The sequence below is a fragment of the Rutilus rutilus genome, assembly GCF_951802725.1.
Source record: "Rutilus rutilus genome assembly, chromosome: 2".
Lineage (NCBI taxonomy): Eukaryota > Metazoa > Chordata > Actinopteri > Cypriniformes > Leuciscidae > Rutilus > Rutilus rutilus.
The window spans coordinates 61087339-61108715 of NC_140210.1; the positions used below are offsets into that span (position 1 = coordinate 61087339).

A 21377-nucleotide genomic window follows, 5' to 3' on the forward strand; every position below is an offset into this window, starting at 1 on the left:
AAGCGCTTGTGGAAAGGAGAAAGCGGTGTGAACTGCACTCTCCATGATGAGGAAGTATCAGCAAAGAATTAGTTGATTTCTAGCCCTTGCATTAGCTTTACTACTAGATATATTTATGGAGATGAGAAATAAAAAGCTGTCATTGTGTCATATATATCAGTATAATATCAGTCCATCAGAAAAGCAGTTCTCGGCTTATTCTTGGCTGGATAACTCTTATCAGGTTTAAAAAGCCCTTTTAAAATTAAATATGAATGCAGTTTTGGATAAAAAAAAAGTAGTTATCTAACATCAACACATTGAGTGAACAATATATTTTTACAACATTAATTCATGTTTGTGAATGTTATTTAATACAAACACTTGATTGGTCATGTTTGTTCACTTCATTCATTGTGCATTAAATAATGTTAACAGAAATAATGTTAACTTTTGATTTTAAAAATGTATTTTTAAATTAACCCCAAGGAGAATAATTGCGACAGTAGATAACTATTGTTTATTGTTAGGTCATTTTATCTAATGTTATGTAACAAATGGAATCTTATTGTAAAGTGTTTTTAATACCACAGTTTCCATCTTTGTAATGTATAAAATATATACACTTTAATATATGTAAATTTAATCTAAATTATGCTTTGGTACTGAAATTGGTACAGAGAACCGTGGATTTTCACTGGTATTGGTACCGAATACTGAAATTTTGGTACCGTGACAACACTAGTCCCCAAATAAGCAAGCCAAAAGCCAATGGCAACAAAGGTGAAAAAAGGTGACAGTGGCAAGAAACCAAAACTCCATCAGGGCCAAATGGAGAAAAAAAACTTGGGAGAAACCAGGCTCAGTCGGGGGGGCCAGTTCTCCTCCAGCCAGCGAACGAACAGTGTATGATTATGATCCAGGCAGCATTATAGGTCAGAAGTCAGATGGAACTGGATATTATTCTGATTGTCCCAATCTAATCTGAGATAAGCTTATCTATGAGAGATAATTTACAGTCTGCCGTTCATAATGTCGATATGTGTGTGTGTGTACGTGTGTGTCTGTAGGTTGTCTGGCTGTATGGTGACAGAGGAAGGCTGTGGTTATGTGTCTTCAGCTCTGAGTTCAAACCCCTCACACCTGAGAGAGCTGGACCTGAGTAACAATGCCCTGCAGGATTCAGGAGTGAAGATTATTTCTGATGGACTGAAAAGCCCACACTGTCAGCTGCAGATACTGAGGTATTTAAGAACATATAAGAGATTATTTACAGTCTGTCGGTCATAATGTTGATGTGTCTGAAGATGGTCTGACTGTGTGTGTCTGTAGGTTGTCTGGCTGTATGGTGACAGAGGAAGGCTGTGGTTATGTGTCTTCAGCTCTGAGTTCAAACCCCTCACATCTGAGAGAGCTGGACCTGACGAACAATGACCTGCAGGATTCAGGAGTGAAGATTATTTCTGAAGGACTGAAAAGCCCACACTGTCAGCTGCAGATACTGAGGTATTTAAGAACATATAAGAGATTATTTACAGTCTGCCGGTCATAATGTAAATGAGTGTTTGTAGATGGTCTAACTGTGTGTGTCTGTAGGTTGTCTCTCTGTATGGTGACAGAGGTAGGCTGTGGTTATGTGTCTTCAGCTCTGAGTTCAAACTCCTTACACCTGAGAGAGCTGGACCTGACGAACAATGACCTGCAGGATTCAGGAGTGAAGATTATTTCTGAAGGACTGAAGAGGCCAAACTGTAAACTGCAGATTCTTAGGTATTTAAGAACATATAAGAGATTTACCACACCAACACAGAAAAGATACAAAGGGACAGGTGCTAGCTGTTGGAGATTATGTGGTGAAAGGGAATCTAACCATTATCATATTTTTGGGGAGTGTCAGAAATTAACCCAGTTTTGGCAAGGGATTTAAGGAAATTTGGCAGCTGTTTTTGAGGTGACGATTCCTTGTAATTGTGAATGTTTACATCTGGCTAATATCTCTTTTGATGGGTGGAATAACATTGATAAGAAACTGATGTTAATTCTTCTGGCAGCCAGTAAAAAAGTAATTACAAAGAAATGGCTAAAACCAGAGCCACTTACAGTTGATGATTGGATTGACATATTACACTATACACTCACCTAAAGGATTATTAAGAACACCATACTAATACTGTGTTTGACCCCCTTTCATCTTCAGAACTGCCTTAATTCTATGTGGCATTGATTCAAGGTGCTGAAAGCATTCTTTAGAAATGTTGGCCCATATTGATAGGATAGCATCTTGCAGTTGATGGAGATTTGTGGGATGCACATCCAGGGCACGAAGCTCCCGTTCCACCACATCCCAAAGATGCTCTATTGGGTTGAGATCTGGTGACTGTGGGGGCCATTTTAGTACAGTGAACTCATTGTCATGTTCAAGAAACCAATTTGAAATGATTCGAGCTTTGTGACATGGTGCATTATCCTGCTGGAAGTAGCCATCAGAGGATGGGTACATGGTGGTCATAAAGGGATGGACATGGTCAGAAACAATGCTCAGGTAGGCCGTGGCATTTAAACGATGCCCAATTGGCACTAAGGGGCCTAAAGTGTGCCAAGAAAACATCCCCCACACCATTACACCACCACCACCAGCCTACACAGTGGTAACAAGGCATGATGGATCCATGTTTTCATTCTGTTTACGCCAAATTCTGACTCTACCATCTGAATGTCTCAACAGAAATCGAGACTCATCAGACCAGGTAACATTCTTCCAGTCTTCAACTGTCCAATTTTGGTGAGCTCGTGCAAATTGTAGCCTCTTTTTTTCCTATTTGTAGAGGAGATGAGTGGTACCCGGTGGGGTCTTCTGCTGTTGTAGCCCATCCGCCTCAAGGTTGTGCGTGTTGTGGCTTCACAAATGCTTTGCTGCATACCTCGGTTGTAATGAGTGGTTATTTCAGTCAAAGTTGCTCTTCTATCAGCTTGAATCAGTCGGCCCATTCTCCTCTGACCTCTAGCATCAACAAGGCATTTTCGCCCACAGGACTGCCGCATACTGGATGTTTTTCCCTTTTCACACCATTCTTTGTAAACCCTAGAAATGGTTGTGCGTGAAAATCCCAGTAACTGAGCAGATTGTGAAATACTCAGACCGGCCCGTCTGGCACCAACAACCATGCCACGCTCAAAATTGCTTAAATCACCTTTCTTTCCCATTCTGACATTCAGTTTGGAGTTCAGGAGATTGTCTTGACCAGGACCACACCCCTAAATGCATTGAAGCAACTGCCATGTGATTGGTTGATTAGATAATTGCATTAATGAGAAATTGAACAGGGGTTCCTAATAACCCTTGAGGTGAGTGTATATATATGTGTGTGCAATGGAAAAGATTTCCTTTTCCTTAAGAGCCCAGATAGAATACATTTGTTCAATATGGAAAAAAATTATTGATTATATAAAACCAATTTGCACTGACTTTTTTTGAAGCATAAATGGTCTGTAAGGTAATGTTTTTTTAATAATTATAAGTAATAGCTCCCCTTGTTCTTGTGTAAAACACAAAACATCTGTATAAGCTTGAGTATATTTCCATGACCATTGGTAGACATGATGGGTTATAATGCTGTCTCTGTATTGATGTATATGTTTTTGTTTTATTGTAAAGAAGCATTTCGGCCTTGATAAATGTATATATTTGTCCGCTGAAATTGAAAAAAGAACATATAAGAGATTATTTACAGTCTGCCAGTCATGTGTGTTTTTGTAGATGATCTGACTGTGTGTCTGTAGGTTGTCTGGCTGTATGGTGACAGAGGAAGGCTGTGGTTATGTGTCTTCAGCTCTGAGTCTAAACCCATCACACCTGAGAGAGCTGGACCTGAGCTACAATCACCCAGGAGATTCAGTCAAGCTGAAGGATCCAAACTGCTCATTGCAGATACTCAAGTATGTGGGACAAGCAAGCCTCGTTTACAATGCAGGTCTTGATGCCCAATTCTGATTTGTTGCCTATATCCGATTTTTTTTTTTACTGTCCATTTACACGTTCTTGCCCCATATCCGATTCATGTGTTTACATTTGACATACTATCTGAAACGTTGTGCATGCTTAAAGGGGGTTCTTGCACAGATGGACAAACGTGAAATATGCTTGATGCTAGCTTTGCGATATACCGTATTTTCCGGACTATAAGTCACACTTTTTTAAATAGTTTGGCTGGTCCTGTGACTTATAGTCAGGTGCGACTTGTATATCAAAATTAATTCATACTGACTGACATGAACCAAGAGAAAACATTACCGTCTACAGCCGCGAGAGAAAGACAACTGATAAAGACTAAACAAACAAAATGCCCCCAAAAATAAAAAAATCTCCATGTTTTCGGTGCTGATGCGATGGTGACGCGTTCATGTAACATGTAAGGGTGGCGCTGCCAATAAAGCTCCTAAAAGCTGTCACAAAGAACTGGCAAAAGTAATGATTATGAATATGTCAAATATAGCAAGAAGACATTTTAATTGTTTATTAATAAGTGTTTTCTCTGTCAGTGTCGGCTGCAAAGATGAAGTTGACGATGCTGACCTGCGATCTTCGCAGTAGTGAAGAGAGAAATGCACATTTCATACAGATTACATAAGCATTAATCGTTTTGAATTGTTCTGTTTAAATGTAGATATTTCAAGCTTTCTATATATGTCTCAGGTCTGTGAGGCAAGTAGGCCACCGTATATGCTGAGTTTCGGTTCATTTATGACATGAGCTCCAGTTCACGTGCCGGCGCCTCCGTGTCGGGATTATCTATTGTCTACTGTTATTTATTAAATCCAGGCAATTGGTTGATGAAACAGATTAAAATTAAGATACAATTAATACAAAATTAAATTAAATTTAAAGACAGGCTTTGTGCTTTCTGTTTGAGGTCTCTGTGAACGTTTCAAAGCAGTCTTTTAGTGCTGCTTTCAGAGCGGTCCCGTCCGTAACACTGTTTTTTCCTCAATGCGAACACAAAATATTTGTTATTTTTATTTTTTATGTTCTGTGGAGAGCCAACCCTTCTTCATCCAGTGGGTAGTATTACTTTTGGTTTGCGCAGTGTGTTTCACAGCATTACTAACAAATATTTTGCCACCTAAAAGTTTTGAAAGATGTGAAAATCATTCTGATCACTCTTTCACAAACAACAATATAACGATTTTAATTTTGCATGTCAGTTTTTGTGTCAGCACTGCTGTATGCGTGGTCCATGAATATTAATGTGATTCACACCAGGGGTGTGACTAAAGACACTCCCCCAATGGCTAATGGCCTATCAAGGTGCTGTGAGGCAGCCTGAACAAAGAATAAGGAACAAAGAATGATTCACTGATGAATAAAAAAAAGAACAGCATTTATTCAAAATTGTAATCTTTCCCAACAATGGAGAAGAAAGAAAGAAAAAGAGACCAAACTTTTGTTTTTTTGTATTAAAAAAAATGTATTCAAAGAATCCTGAAACAAAAATCCTTATAAAAAAATATATTAAACAGCATAAAAAAAAAATACATGTGTGTGCTTTGCATGCCACCATTCTTTCATCCACAGCTAAGTTTCTTTTAGGATGATAGATGGCTTTACAAGCATGACGAATAGTGTCCATGAGAGGTTTGACCCTGAAAAGACGGTCATGTTCAGCTGTGCCCCTCTTTCTGCCATTATCCATATCTGGATATCTGGACTCATGTGCACATTCCATGAAATGGTGTGGTATCTGTCCCGGGACATAACTGTAGCTGGAAAGGGTACGGAGAAAACACTGCTTTGCTGCCAGTAGTCCCTGATGGAGCTGACCTTCACCATGGCCATGTAGAACAGCAGCCCGATGTAGCGGTACATCTCACTGATGCTGACATCTGTCCATTTATATTTGCCGCCCTTTGCAGTTGCCTTGGATAGCCTGAGCATTGGTGTTGTGGCACAGAGTTGACACAGCACTTTCTGAAAAAAATGTTTGAATAGACTCATGGGCGAATGTGAGTCACCAGAGCTCAGTTGTGGTCCAGTTTCACGTGCAGGACAGAATCGCACAGTCTGTGGAACCATGTCAACATCAGTCTCTGTTTTCCATGCCAGAGTGGACTGCCTGTTGCTTGCCTACTGGTTAGCCTTGGCTCTCTTCAGGACAGGTTCTTGGACATGTTCATTGTCACATCTGTATAAAACAAACAAAAAAACATGTGAGCATGCTGATAACACAATTAAAGAAATTGTATTATCATAATCAATCACTAATGGCCATGGATAAAAAAGACAATTCTTTTTGTCATTTCACACAAGAATAGGTAGGCTACTTTTATATTATGATGATGTAAACCCAATTAGGCTACATTTCATCTGTAAAATATTACGTCTATGCACTTACTCAGTATGATTCTCCATCGCACTGAGAACTGAAGGACACCTGCGTGCCCCTCTGCGGTGCTGGAGAAGGAGAGCTTGATGCAGACACATTCCTAAAAAAACAACAACAAAATACAACTGTTAGCATACATTATTCAAAGTAAACTGATGAGCAATTGATGGTTATGGACGCACAATGTTGATTGATGATGGCCATAGGATGGAGAAATATCTATTGATGGGCCATAAAGACCGCACACATTTAGTGACGCACGCAATGAACGGATCGTTCGCGAACGACACATCACTACATTTCAAACATTTACACCTGTATTCACAAACATCTTTGCTAGGCTTGGGCGGTATTCGAATTTTGATACCGTCAAACCCCCTCCCTATTTTACCTGGGTATACGGTATTACCGTGACTAATTAAAAATTATGACATAATGGGCTCAGACGGCGTCACCAAATTGTTGGTTTGTGCCTACACAGTTCAGAAACTGAATGCCAGAAAAAATCAAGCCGTGCACGTTGTGTCTGAGTCCGGCCGACGGCATTAACTGTTATTATGAGCCCGAGCCCACCATTATTCAACATAATATCTGTGTGTGTGCAACAAGCAAGAAGTGCCTTTGTAATCCGGTGACGCGTGTCCAGTGATTTTTATTAATAAAACTTTTCTGCAAAGATGGAAGTTGACGATCGCCATCTCTGTAGTGAACGCGCCTATAGAGAGAAATGCACATCATTGATTAATCAGACTATATTTCTTTTCGTTTTGAATTGTTTCGTTTAAAGAAATTGATGATCGCCATCTCCATAGTGAACGATAGAGAGAAATGCACATCATGGATTTCAGAGAGTAGGCTATTTCTTTTCGTTTTGTATGGTTTCGTTTACTGAAATTGATGATCGCATCTCCGTATGAACGCGCCTAGAGAGAAATGCACATCATGGATTAAATAATCAGAGTGGCCTTTTTCTTTTCGTTTTGAATTGTTTTGTTTAAAGAAATTGACGATCGCCATCTCCAAGTTTCGGTTAATTTATGAGATTTCAATGCAAGTGACCGCGGCATGCCATCGCCCATTATGTCATGATTATATTAAATCCAGGCAATTGGTTGATGAAAAATGTATTAAAATTAAGATACAATTTATACAAAACGAAATTCGTTTTAAAGAGGCCTTTTACAAAACTAAATTTATTGAAGTGGTCAAATTGTCTGACTCCCGATGCATCCCATCTTATTTGTGCTGTTCACTTTTCATAATCAACAAAGATGGAAAAAATAACATTATAATATTTTAACAAATACGAAACTTATTGCGCTTATTTAATGAACTCGAGAATGTTGCGATGCATAGATCACCTAAACTATTTAGCATGTGAATAGCGCCGGGGGCGGGGCGGCCTCAGCTCATTATAGAGATAATGAAGGGAGAACGGAAAAACGGTACATCTCCTTGCTTTCAAACGGATTACATAAGATGGGAATATTTGTTTTTTATATAAATTACTTCATTTAAAAGAAGAGAATCCAAGCTTCATAAAGACATATCTCACGTGTCTGTGTGAGAAGTATTCGCTGAGTTACAGTTCATTTTCGGACGCGTTTCAGAATGGACTTCACTGACAGAGAGAAGGCAGAACTCACATCATGTTTATTTTTCTTTATTTGGCGAAAAGCTCAACACTTTGTTTTTATTGTGAGTATACACAAAAAAATACACACACACACACACACACACACACTTTCTTGTGTTTCCTTCAGAAGTGAATGTGAATCATGTGTCTGTTTTATAGTGTGGATCATTGTGGAGAGTTCAGAATGACAGCAGGGTTACACAAATGTAGGTCTACACACACAATCATTTAGTGATTTATTGTTGATTTGTGTCATTTAGTGAAATGTTTCTCTTCTTGTGTTCAGATGCCTGTGATCTCACACTGGATCCAAACACAGCACACACTCGACTCATTCTGTCTGATGAGAACAGGACAGTGACGAGTGTGTCTGAGCGTCAGCCGTATCCTCGTCATCCAGAGAGATTTGATGAGTATCTTCAGGTTCTGTGTGGAGAGAGTCTGACTGGACGCTGTTACTGGGAGGCTGAATGGAGCGGGAAAAGTGCTGATATATCAGTGTCATATAAAGGAATCAGCAGGAAAGGAGAGAGTGAAGACTGTGTGTTTGGATATAATGACAAATCCTGGAGTCTGATCTGCTATAATAACAGATTCTCTGTCCGTCACAATATTAAAGACACTGATATTCCTGTCGTCTCTTCATCCTCTAAGAGAGCAGGAGTGTATGTGGACGTGTCGGCCGGCACTCTGTCCTTCTACAGCATCTCTGACACACACACACTCACACACTTACACACACTCAACACCACATTCACTGAACCCCTCTATGCTGGATTTAGGGTTTATTATAACTCCTCAGTGTCTGTGTGTGACATTAAACAGCGTCCTGAGAGAAACAACAGTGATACACACACAACCGGGTGAGTGAAATATACTGTGTCTTAGTGAAGGATTTCTCCAGACTGAATAATAGTTCAATCCTCTGTTCTTCATACATCACTAAACACTAGAGATGCACCATATTGGGTTTGTGCTGATACTCCATATGCTGATATTTCACAACATGTTTTGGCCAGTACCAATAAATACATATTTTCCTTTGTTTGAAACAACACAGAGTCTCTCCTGTACAGAGACTATAAACACATTATTCTTCATTTTAAGTCAAGTATATTTGTATAGCGCTTTTCACAATACAGATTGTATCAAAGCAGCTTCACAGTATTAAATAAAAATAATACAACAAGGTTTGTTTCTAGTGGAATTTATTGATTGATAAAATTAAAATTAAATATCCCTAAAATATCCCCAACTGAGCAAGCCAAAGGCAACAGTGGCAAGGAACCGAAAAACTCCATCAGGTGACCCAATGGAGAAAAAAAAAACCTTGGGAGAACCCAGGCTCAGTCGGGGGCCAGTTCTCCTCTGGCAAATGATTCTTCATTTTAGTTAGTTTAGAGCTAAATCTATTTCTCCTTCAGTTTCAGAGTTGTGAGGTCTCTGTGAATAGGGCTTAAGACTGATTTACTGGTATTTCTCTAAAGCTCCTGATCACACACGATCTCTAAACTGTAATTTGCTATTAATTGTCTGTAATTTTCTAGCTGTAGTGTGATCTTCTTTTCTATTAATATTCCTGCAGATGAGGAATAAGACAGAAATAGTCAAATTCACTCAGTATTACTTGATCTATTCCAGCACTCCCTCAGTTACAATCAAGCACAATTAACTGTAGACAGTGATAGTCAGTGATAGTCAGAAATCAGAAGGTCTCCTTAATGATGTTCCTGATGCTCCATCCACAGCGCCTTCGGTTTGATCTATCCTGGACAGAGATTAGCGGAAACACCAGACTGCACTTTAATCTACTGGTAATAATGATTTCTGAAAAATGCAGAATAAATCAAGATCTAACATTTATTTGTCAGGTAAACTGTATCATGCCAATTACACAAGTGATTAAAAGCCAATTCAGAAATAATAAATACATGACATCATTTACTCAAAGATGACTCTAAAAGTAAGCAATGTACTCCTGACAGAGACGCACAGCGGTGTGTGTGAGTGTGTGTTCCAGCAGGGAACAGCACTGTATGGGGGATGATCCTGGTTACAGATTCCCAAAGACTGCTCTTCACCTAGCCTTAAATACCCAGACCAGAACAAAAGGGTTAAACCAATATTGTTTAGAGCTGTTTGGGTCAGTCATTACACTGATCTGAATACAGAGCAGAAAGACGGCTTTCTGAATGTTAATAAATGCATTGATCTCCTTCATTTGTGTAACTATGGCGACTGACAGTATGGTTTATATAATTACACACTGTGTAGAGCTCTTATTATAGCATTGATCTTTACATTCGTTTCTGCTTTTACATTATTTTCAACTGAATTTCAGTGTTTGGAGATTAACTCTAGACAACTAGAGTTACTGAGGAAATGTTTAGCACTTTATAGCAGGTTTTTGCAGGTCTTTTATGTGTCCTCTATTGAAGCGTAATAAACCAACAGTTGGAGAGTCTTTGTCCTATTCGACAATGTATGTAACAATCAGCCATGAGATTCAGGAGTCAAGCTGCTCTCTGGCAAAGACACTCAGTTATGTCAAATACTAATACTGACATACTGAACATGTGTGCATGATGCATATCTACATTAATGTGTGTTTATAGTGTGGACATCATGGAGAGATAAGGATGATTGCAGGACCACGAAAGTGTATGTATAAACACACACACAAATGTTTTGTTATTGTTATAGATGTTTCTCTTTTCTTGTTCAAGATGCCTGTGATTTTCTCGTGCTGTTTCTCACTATCTGTGAAAATGGGATTTGTTTTATATGTGCACTAGTTCAGGTGGATGCGTGTTCGCACTGGTGTGTCGGTCAGATGATCACTTGATGCATGAATTTCAGTGTTTGGAGATTAACTCTAGACAACTAGAGTTATTGAGGAAATGTTTAGCACTTTATAGCAGGTTTTTGCAGGTCTTTTATGTGTCCTCTATTGAAGCGTAATAAACCAACAGTTGGAGAGTCTTTGCTGTTTCCATGCTGTTCTTTTCAACTTTCTATTCATCAAAGAATCCCGAAATAAACATGTAAATAACTGTTTTCAACACTGATAATAATGATAAATGTTTCTTGATCATCAAATCATCATATTAGAGTGATTTTTGAAGGATCATGTGACACTTAAGACTGGAGTAATGCTGAACATTCAGCTTTGATCACAGGAATAAATTACACTTTACTGTATATTCACATAGAGAACAGCTGATTTACATTATAATAATATTTCACAATATTACAGTTTTTTTAATCAAATAAATGCAGCCTTTGTGAGCAGAAGAGACTTTTTTTAAAAACATTAAAAATCTTAACGATCCAAAACTTTTGACTGGTAGTGTATATGATTAGTTTATATTTAGAAACACAATCTAAATTTGATAATTATTTGATATCGGAGTCAGATTAAGCGCAGAGCTAAAGTACTATTGAAACTAAACTCTAACACATTAAGTGACCTTCACTGAAGTGCTGAAAAGACATACACGCACTATCCCTTCGCCCACACCGTTGGATCCGCAGTCGGGCTGACGGGTGGTCCTCACATCACTCGCCTGTCTCATCTGAGAGAGAGCAAACCCCTGATGCTGAACACACACATGCCTCCAGTGGCTCCCATTCCTGACACTCAGACTGTGCTCCTACAGGAACTGATAGAAGAAGAAATCAGGGCAGATTAATCCAGCAGTGCATGCTTAGGAGTAGCAGCCCATCCTCACAGTCTCGCTCATCATCCCTCTTCCTTCTCCTCTTCCCCCTCCTCTTCCTCCTCCTCTTCCCCCTCCTCTTCCCCCTCCTCTTCCCTCTCCTCTTCCTTCTCCTCTTCCCCCTCCTCTTCCTTCTCCTCTTCCCCCTCCTCTTCCTCCTCCTCCTCTTCCCCCTCCTCTTCCTCCTCCTCTTCCTTCTCCTCTTCCCCCTCCTCTTCCTTCTCCTCTTCCCCCTCCTCTTCCTCCTCCTCTTCCCCCTCCTCTTCCTCCTCCTCTTCCCCCTCCTCTTCCCCCTCCTCTTCCTCCTCCTCTTCCCCCTCCTCTTCCTCCTCCTCTTCCTCCTCCTCTTCCCCCTCCTCTTCCTTCTCCTCTTCCCCCTCCTCTTCCCCCTCCTCTTCCCCCTCCTCTTCCTCCTCCTCTTCCCCCTCCTCTTCCCCCTCCTCTTCCTTCTCCTCTTCCCCCTCCTCTTCCTTCTCCTCCTCCTGTAAGCCCAACCACTCTTACACGGCCGCGGTCAGTCTCCTGCCACATCTCAATACCAGCCTCGTATAACCCCATGCTCCAGCCTATACACTGCCAAATCAACCTTTGCCTGGTGTTGTGTCCAGTCGGCACACCAGTCTTTCAGTGTGCAGCCCCACCACTTGACATCTACTGCCCCTCTAAGCCAGTGAGCTCCCCCTATTGCCCCCTGCAGTCAAACTAGAGGAGGACAGAAGCTCTCTATTCGTTCTAGTAGATCATGGCTGTGGTGTAATCATCTGTTCCCATGCCAGTGCTCCGTCTGCGGAGAGAGGTTCGCTTATTCAGGGGTTTTCCAGAGCCATCAGAAGAAACACGCTGAAGAGCTTCCCTGAAATCAACTTCTGCAAACTCACTGTTTATCCGGCGATCAACATCCGGCCTGCTGGAGATCCAGCTCGTTCAGCCCTGAGGATTTGAGCTTGTTTGATGTTTTAATGACTAGCATTGTTGCTTTAGTTTTCTGGATGTAACTTTACTAAGCAACATGTAAACACACAGAACGGACACTGGTGTGTGAAATTAAACTGCACCATCACAGCCTGGAAAAGCAAGACTTACATCCAGCAACCACTTTCAGAGAATCATGGACAGCCAATTCAAGGCGATGGGCCAAGCAATGTATGGCCTGGATGTTTGGAAAGTCCCGCTTAAGCCTTGCAGTGACTCCAGTGGATTTGCCAGTGAGAACTGAAGCCCCGTCTGTGGCGATGCTGATGAGGCGTTTCCCCAAACACTCATCCTCTAATCCCGCTGTACGAAGGCACTCTCTTAACCTGCTGTACATGGACTCTGCATGTGTGCCCTGCGTCAGCTCTGCAGTGTCTAAAACACACTCTCTATCTCTCCTTTGCCACGCACATCACATCTCTCGTATACGATGAGATAGGCACGCACGTGTACTGTGGAGGATCACATTACACAAATTTTTGCAAATTGCACATCACAATAACCCAGTGTCGGTATTTTTTAAGACCCCCAAAATTTCACATATCAGGTTTTCAGGGGAGCCCATGTGTTATTAAGGGGAGCCGAGCCCCCCCGCAGTTCACACCCGATGACAACATGCCCCGCCTGAGCAACTGGGGTTTAAACCCGGCAGTGTTTCTGCTGCTTAGAGCTGTAAAACAACAGATATAAGAATAAAAAAAATAATTAATATAAAATATATAATATTAAAATAATATCAGATTTGTCTTATTTCACATAAACACATACAAAAAAAAGCAGATGTAAAATTAACTTCAGTAATAAATGTACTTTTGTTATGGTTTAATGTTCAGTGATTTCGTCCAAAAAATTCCAGATTTTTGGCGCAGTTTTCTTCTCTATATAGTGTTGATATGGCAACTAGTAAATACTCTTAGTTTCGTCTTGCTGGCATGTGTGGAAGTATTTAAACCAAGTGTGTGACAGCCCGCATTAGTGTGTATCCTGCTCACTCCTACTAAACACTCAGTCCAGTTATTACTTTAACAAACACTGTTTTAAAGTGTTTAATGTTGGTAGAGACACTTGCATTAAGGCAGATTATAAAATGGTATTTTTCCCCCTTAGTTTTCTCTCAGGGATGACTAATAATAAAGTATTATGTTTGAATACTGTTTTAACGCAACATTAATACATATGCAAACAGGTGTATATAGTTACTCAAAATAATCTGCATAGTTAAGGCGACAGAAAATGTTGAATGCGCATGTTTTCTGATCAGGCACTGAATAGAGTGACACATCAGAGGTCCTTCAGCGCATGGGCCGGGAGGTGTCTGGCTAGAGGAACCATAGATATCAGCTGTGTCCCAAAGTTGAAGGTTGCATCCTTCGAAGGACGCAGACTTCAAGGATGCAGCCTATGCGTCCTCTGAAGGACGCACCATGTAGCCTTCCTAGGTTTTCCTAATTGTGCAACCAGGTGTTCCCGATCACCGCTCCTGGCGCCAAGCAACGGTGCGAGAGGACAGCTGCTATCCTGATCATTCATTTTGATAACTGAGTAAACAGCTATGGAGCCAGAATTGGCTATTGTCATTTTTATGTTTTATATTTTACTGGAGGTCATTGTGTAATATGACGGCGCTGCCGGATCATGTATTTACGGTTTAGCCCTGTTTGAATACAAAACACAATTTAATATAAAAAGTCCAGTATTTCTCGCGCTCGTCATCTGCAGCTGTCACGGTTGCCAGGCGACAAGAACAATCCTTCATAGGCTAGACCGGTCCGAGCGCTTCAGATGCGCCCTTTGATATGGGACGCTGCTGTAGTTAGCAACAATTTGTTAATATTGTGACAATAAGCCTACATTTTGTTACTTTAATTTTCGGAACTGCATATTTCGTTAAGTATTCACTTACAAATGTGAAGTAACCTGAAGTACTTTTTCCCCTCACATCACAATATGATTACATTACACTACACAAAAGTATATAATGTAACAACCAGATATTATTGTATATTGAAAATATACAGAAGTAAAATGCAACATAGCCTACGCAGTAATGCAGTAGTAGCCTAACATAAATGCAGTAGTTATTAAAAGTACTTTTTTCAGAAAGCCGTCGATTGAATCAGCCCTGCAAACCTGTTGGTAGACAACTTAGTGGATAGTGGAAATATGCACTTTAACACTCTGGAGACCATCCCAGATGATGTCCCACCAGCAGGAGGCATTACCAGGGGCAGCCCATCCCGGTCCAGCAGCTCAGCTCAATAGAGTCTACATCATTTTTTTTCTTATTTTATGTATTGTAAAATTAAATGTTTATGTTGATTTTGATATGTTTAACGTATTTTGTAAATAGTTGGAAAAAGTACTTTAATGTAGCCTAAAGAACAAATGATTTTCATTTACCAATTTTATTTGAAAAAATAAAAAGGTATAGAATTTGTTTCATGCAGTAAGTATTACTGTCATTACAAAAATAAACAATGTCCAGAACAATTCATTCTCTTTTATTTACACAATTAAAGTTGCATAAAAATAAATGTACATAATTTTTCTTTTAAAAAATAAAAGTGAAAAAAGTTAAACAAGAATATGTAGAAAATATATATATTTTTCAATCATTCTCTCAAGAAGAGAAAACAGCCTGTCCATCCTCTCCCTTCTTTCCTGTGCACTCCTCGCCTCTGCCTCCCTCTGTAGTTGCATTTCTTCTCTGATCAAGTCCAAAAACTCGTCCTGTCTCGCCGCCTTTGTGCTGGTGCTGCTGCCCCTGGCTCCTCCTCACCGTGGGCACCCACTACTGAACTCGGCCCTGGTGTGTCCTCAGGGATTGAGGCGATGAGGACAGGGGGGTTGGTGCAATGCCTCTGTCCCAACATCTCATCCATGAGGACAAACCAGGGCCAAGCTTCAGCAGTGGGTTTCCCACTCACACCCTCTCCTGTCCCAGGACACTTGCAATCCTAAAGGCAGAGCAAATGAACCATATTGTTAACAACAACAGGACAATACATTTCAGCAAAGATGTGTGTATTACTTTTCTTTAATATATATATATATATATATATATATATATATATATATACACATGTATATATATATATATATATATATATATATATATATAGACCCATTTTTTCCTGAATTGTTCTAAAAAAGCAGAAAAGGGTACTTAACACAGAGGAGCAATCTTAAGTGTATTGTTAACACTGCAAAATATGACACATCAAGACATGCATACAAAATACTTAAGAAATCATATTTCTGTATACTAAAATTTGGTTAAAACCACATAGCTTGCATGACAGCACTACAAAAACACATAAAAGTGAAACCCCATTGCCTTATCTACTGCTTTTCTTATTGTTTTGGGCTTTATTGGGTGAGTGATATTTATTATAATACACAAGTGCAAATATTACAAATAGGTCGTTAAACTAATAACGTTATAACCACAAGTTTTGCCTAAAACTACCTGACAAATGAAGCCACGCAATGGTGACGAAGGAGTTAAGAAGAAGTTTATAAGAAAATGTAACTCTGGTTTCGCTAGCTATTTGAGTAAATGAAAACATAATACTTACATTTAAATGTGAATTTGCTGTCCACCACCGATCTCTAGTCTCGGCCGCCTTTAAAAATAAATAAATAAATGCTGTCTTCAACGGCGCGCAATGACTTATGGGGTAAAATAGGCCGCTAAGTGTCCATTTATGTATCCTTCTTTTCACGGGGAAACGAAGGGTGCATTTGGCGTCGCTTTTGAATCAGAGAAGCCTTCGTCGCGGCGCGATGACGCAACCGGCCTTCGAATACGGCCTTCGAAGGATGGAGAATTGAATTGGGACAGCCTTCATCGAGCCGCGGTGACGCAATCGGCCTTCAAATGCGACCTTCCAAGGATGCAGCCTTTGAATTGGGACGTCCTTCGTCGCGCCGCGGTGACGCAATCGGCCTTCAAATACGGCCATCCGGCCTTCAAATACGGCCTTCGAAGGACGCAGCCTTCACTTTGGGACACAGCTATCATATAAACACTAGATGTCTCATGCGCGCTGCTGGCCAATGGAGGTCGACGTCCGCACACAGCGGCCATCTTACCACAGGGTGCTCGCTCACTCGTAACATGGTGCATGTACTTTTAAATAACCATAACTTGCTCAAGTTTGGTTTGTTATAAACGTCAGAGATGTAGCTATGAAACTGCATACATATGAATAATTATACAAATGGACTTCAATATGAAAGAATTATAGCCACGTTAATGACGTTTGTAAGAAACCAAACCGTTTGTAAATCCGTCAAGATTTCAGCGAGATAAGAGGATTTGTGTGCGTGCTGATCACTCACCTTAATTCACAGAGCCCTGTGGTAAGATGGCCGCCGGTGATGCCGGAAGTGACTCCGCCTTAAGACATCTAGCCTTTATATGATATCTATGAGAGGAACTGGTTGGCTGTGGTTGGCAACAGCTAGACTGTGAATGGGCAGGATATGGCGGAAGGAAGTGAGGAGACAGGAAGTGAGATGGGATTTGAAGAAGGCGGGAGAGATAGGAGTGTTTGGAATGTAATGCGGTCAAGAAAACGGAAAAAAAGGAGAAAGTAATATCTAATATAGATGAAACAGATAGTGAACAAAGTACGACAATAGTAAGTAAACAACAGCAAGAAGAAGAATATAAAGTGATCATGAAACTATCTCAGGAGGGGTCGTCATTTGGTGAGTGGAATCCGATTCAACTAACAAAGTCCATAAACAAATTGCTAGGCGAGGTCAAAAATGCAAAAGTATTAAGTGGAGCGCTGCTGATTTTCTGTAGGAATAAAACGCAACAAGAGAAAGCCATAGAACTGAATAGAATAGATGGCAAGAGAATTAAGTGTGTCTTGACTGAAAGCAAGGCGTTGGTTCGAGGAGTTATTACAGGAATACCAGTAAATGTTACTGAAGATCAAATCAGAGATAATATAACAGGGGCAAAAGTGTTAGAGGTAAAACGCCTTAAAACAACCAGAAATGGGGAGAAATGCGATAGCCTGTCTGTTATGATTAAAGTTGATGAAGCAAGACTTCCAAGTAAGATATACATAGGTCACATGAGCTACGAGATCAGGCCATACATCCCTCCCCCATTGAGGTGTTTTAAGTGCCAGAGATATGGCCATGTAGCAGCAGTGTGTAAGGGTAAACAAAGATGTGATTCCCTGACGAAGGCCAGTGTGCTGAAACGCGTTGGAGTCATTTTAAAAGTCTCTTTTGACTATGCCATAAAATAAAGGCATTTTTTAATATTCCAGGAGAGTGCCTTGGAGTTTTTCTTTTCTTTTGTTTAAAGATGTGGTAGATGTTCAGGCGAGCATGAGTATGGGAAATGTGGAGAAGGAGTAAAGCTGAAATGCTGTAACTGTGGAGGGGAGCACAGTGCAGCCTATCGTGGATGTGAAGTTAGCAAGAGAGCAATGGAGGTGCAGCGAGTGAGATCGATGCAAGGAATAACATATGCAGAAGCTGTAAAGAAAGTGTCAAAGGAAAAGGAAACCTATAAACCAGAAATCAAAGAAAATAAAAGTAGGTCTTGAGAGAAATGTGAAAAAATTTAGGCAAAAAAGGATCTGTTAGTTATGGGCAAAAATGAATTTGTGATGTTTATGATTGAGGTGATAAATTGCTCGGCACAGACAGACAGAAAGACTGAAAAGATCAAAATAATAGTTAAATCAGCGGAAAAGTATCTAGGAATAAAAGGGCTTAGCTGTGAGGTAGTGGGAGAAATGATAGTGGCAGGAAGCACAAGCTCGCAGACATGGGCTGGTGGCTCTTTATGATATTAGCTATATTGCAATGGAACTCCAGAAGCCTTATAGCAAATGGACAGGAATTCAAGAGTTTGGTCTCAGATTTAACAGATAGACCTCATGTAATATGTGTGCAAGAAACATGGTTAAAACCACAGTTGGACTTTGTATTGTATGGATATACTTCAATTAGGAGAGATAGAGAAGCAGGAAAAGGTGGAGGGGTAGCAACTTTTGTTAAAAGTGGGGTAAGATATAAACGTATTAGTAAAGGGAAAGCACATGAATCTGTTGTAACTGAAGTATGGTCAGGGGAAAATAGTATAAAAATAGATCATTTTTACAACCCTTGCAATAATTTAAGTACTGATATGTTGGAAGTAGTTTGCGGAGCAATACAAGGCAAAATAGTGGTGTGTGGGGATTTTAATGCACACAGTACATTATGGAGAAGTAAAAACACAGATATAAATGGATTAGTAATAGAGAAATGTATAGATGATAAGGAGCTGGTGTGTATTAATGATGGAAAGGGCACACGGTATAATAGTTCAAGTAATACAGAAAGTGCTATTGATCTAACACTAGTGTCAATGGGAATTGCAGGAGTTAGTGCAGATCGACAGTGGGTAGTGATCACTATCCGGTAATAACTAGGATTGGAATAGAGGTGCAACAGGATGAGGAAGTGGAAATACCTAGGTGGGAATTAGATAAAGCTGATTGGCAGTCATTTCAAGAAATGAATGAGACTAAGTGTGTAGAAATACTGAGTAGAGATATAACAGATGTGGAGGAAATGAATAGTTGCAGCCATTATACAAGCAGCAGAAGAAACAATTCCCTAAAAGTACAGGAAATAAACGGGGAAAAATGTGCCATGGTGGGATGAGAGCTGTAGAATAGCAGTTAAAAGAAGAAATTAAAGCTGCAAGCAGCATTTAGCGGGGTTCAAGCATTTAGGGTCTTTAAGCACATAAGGCAGTTTAGTGAGTTGTCTGAGTTTTTGTTTAGGATTTACAGGCTTTTGAGTGTTTTTTGCCATACCCATTTTCTAAATGATCCTGTTATGGCTACCCAATGGATAAAGTTAAAAAAATTTTATATAATTAATAATCTAGAGCTTCCAGAGAATTGTACTGCACTGGTATATTTCCGATCGTGCGAAAAACCTAGGACTAGTTCGCAAAAGTAGGTTTTTAACATAATCGCAAGTATTTAATGAACAAATTGATTGACAGCAGTAGTTCTTGAGGCAAAGTTGTTCAGTATGAGGAGATCTATCAAATAATATGCATCACATGATTACATAGCCGTAAAACCTGTTAGCATCAACTAGTGGCTGATTTTTCAAAATTCTTACAGACCTCTAGGGCCACGAGTCGAACATGCCCATCGAGTTTCGTTCTGATCGGCCTCCGTTAAGAGCAAACTAACAGCTTTGAATTAAAATGGTGAGGTATCCTGTTGTAAACATCAACCATGCCTGTTGACAGTTCTCTTTTGTGGGAAGGGAATGAAAAGTTCTCAAATCCGCAGCACAGCACATAACATTTATATCCATGATCTGCCATTTTCACTATTGTCCTTGCTTGCTTCTTCACAATACCTGCAGATCTTCTGATGATTCGGCTGTGCAGGTCCACATTAACACTGCCTGGCCTAGAACATGGACTGGAAAATGCAAATTTGGGGGGTATAAATATTAATGATCCTGACTCCAACGTCACAGTCGGTGTTATGGTGGGATTCACTCATTTTTCAGCGGTCTTTTGCAAACAGGAGATTTACACATGAAGGAGGAAACAATGGTGTTTGAGGCTCACGGTATGTCAGTTCCATGTCCAGAACTCTTATCATTCCAAGATAAATACAGTTTTCAATTGTATGGCACCTTTAAAATAGATGATTAGTAATATAATGCTTACTTGGAGTCTGAAATGGCTTTAACAAAAGAAGAAAAATATTCTTAGATTTCTGTTCATTCTAATCATGTACAAATAAAGTAGCACAGTAAGATTACATTTATTTGAATGCATTAGTGAGTGTGTGATTGTGCTGTGTGTGCAGCATGTCAATACTAAAAGTGAAGGTGTAGTTGATATCTTTGGTGATAATATCTGTAGTAATCATAAAAAAACAATTAAGAAATAAAGAATTAAAATTACAAATAATATTCTATTAAGATATGAGTTACAATAACATGATTTGCAATAGTAATAATATCAATAATATATGCACAATACACACAGATTAGACTATCAGGTCTGTGTTTTACAAAAACATTAGTATTGCAGCCAATGTGAGTCTGTGGGATTTATAAACAGACAAAATATGATTTGAAATGTTATTTTAATGATTTTATTAAGTTTAAATAATATTTCAAATGGAAAAAAAATGAAATATAATATTTTAGTGAGCAGAATGAACCAATGAGTGTTCTTCATCTGGTGGTTAAAATGTAAATGAAAACAATAATACTTAAACAATAATACTTAATACACTAACCATGCTTGAACACACACATGCACACACATTTTGTTGTAGATGGAGATATTTAAAATAAAAGATAGGTAACAAAATGATAATTGCAAATCTCCTCTGTATAACACCATTTTCAGATTTCAAATTAATCACTGAGAGGCAGAATTGTTCAAACTGAGAGCTCAGTACAAATGAAGTGATAAACTTTGACAAAACATGACTGTGTTATAATAGGGGATTTTCATGCAAGTAATTTGATATAGTCCAAAAACTAATGCAAAAGCACAGATGAAAATATTTTATTAAGTAGAATGTCCTGCAGAGGGCAGTAGAAGACCACTAATTGACTCACTTTCATTTGAAAGACTTTTTTATCCACCAGTAAAACAAAGCAGTTTCTCCATGTTCTTTCCAT

At 39.5% G+C, this 21377-nt stretch overlaps 1 protein-coding gene across 4 annotated transcripts in view; it reads left to right on the forward strand.

Moving 5' to 3' along the window:
• Nucleotides 1-10977, forward strand: part of LOC311286244 (NLR family CARD domain-containing protein 3-like) — a 30986-nt gene extending 20009 nt beyond the window's left edge. For 3 of the 4 annotated variants that reach the window (XM_084402368.1, XM_084402369.1, XM_084402367.1), the window contains 6 exons: nucleotides 1050-1223; nucleotides 1312-1485; nucleotides 1576-1749; nucleotides 3760-3915; nucleotides 8155-8201; nucleotides 8282-10977. In XM_084402368.1, coding sequence (XP_084258494.1) covers nucleotides 1050-1223; nucleotides 1312-1485; nucleotides 1576-1749; nucleotides 3760-3915; nucleotides 8155-8201; nucleotides 8282-8862 — 1306 coding nt within the window. In that variant the 3' untranslated portion in view covers nucleotides 8863-10977. The remainder of the gene's footprint in view (nucleotides 1-1049; nucleotides 1224-1311; nucleotides 1486-1575; nucleotides 1750-3759; nucleotides 3916-8154; nucleotides 8202-8281) is intronic. The other variant, XM_084402370.1, reaches the window with a different exon arrangement.
• Nucleotides 10978-21377: the final 10400 nt, after the last annotated feature.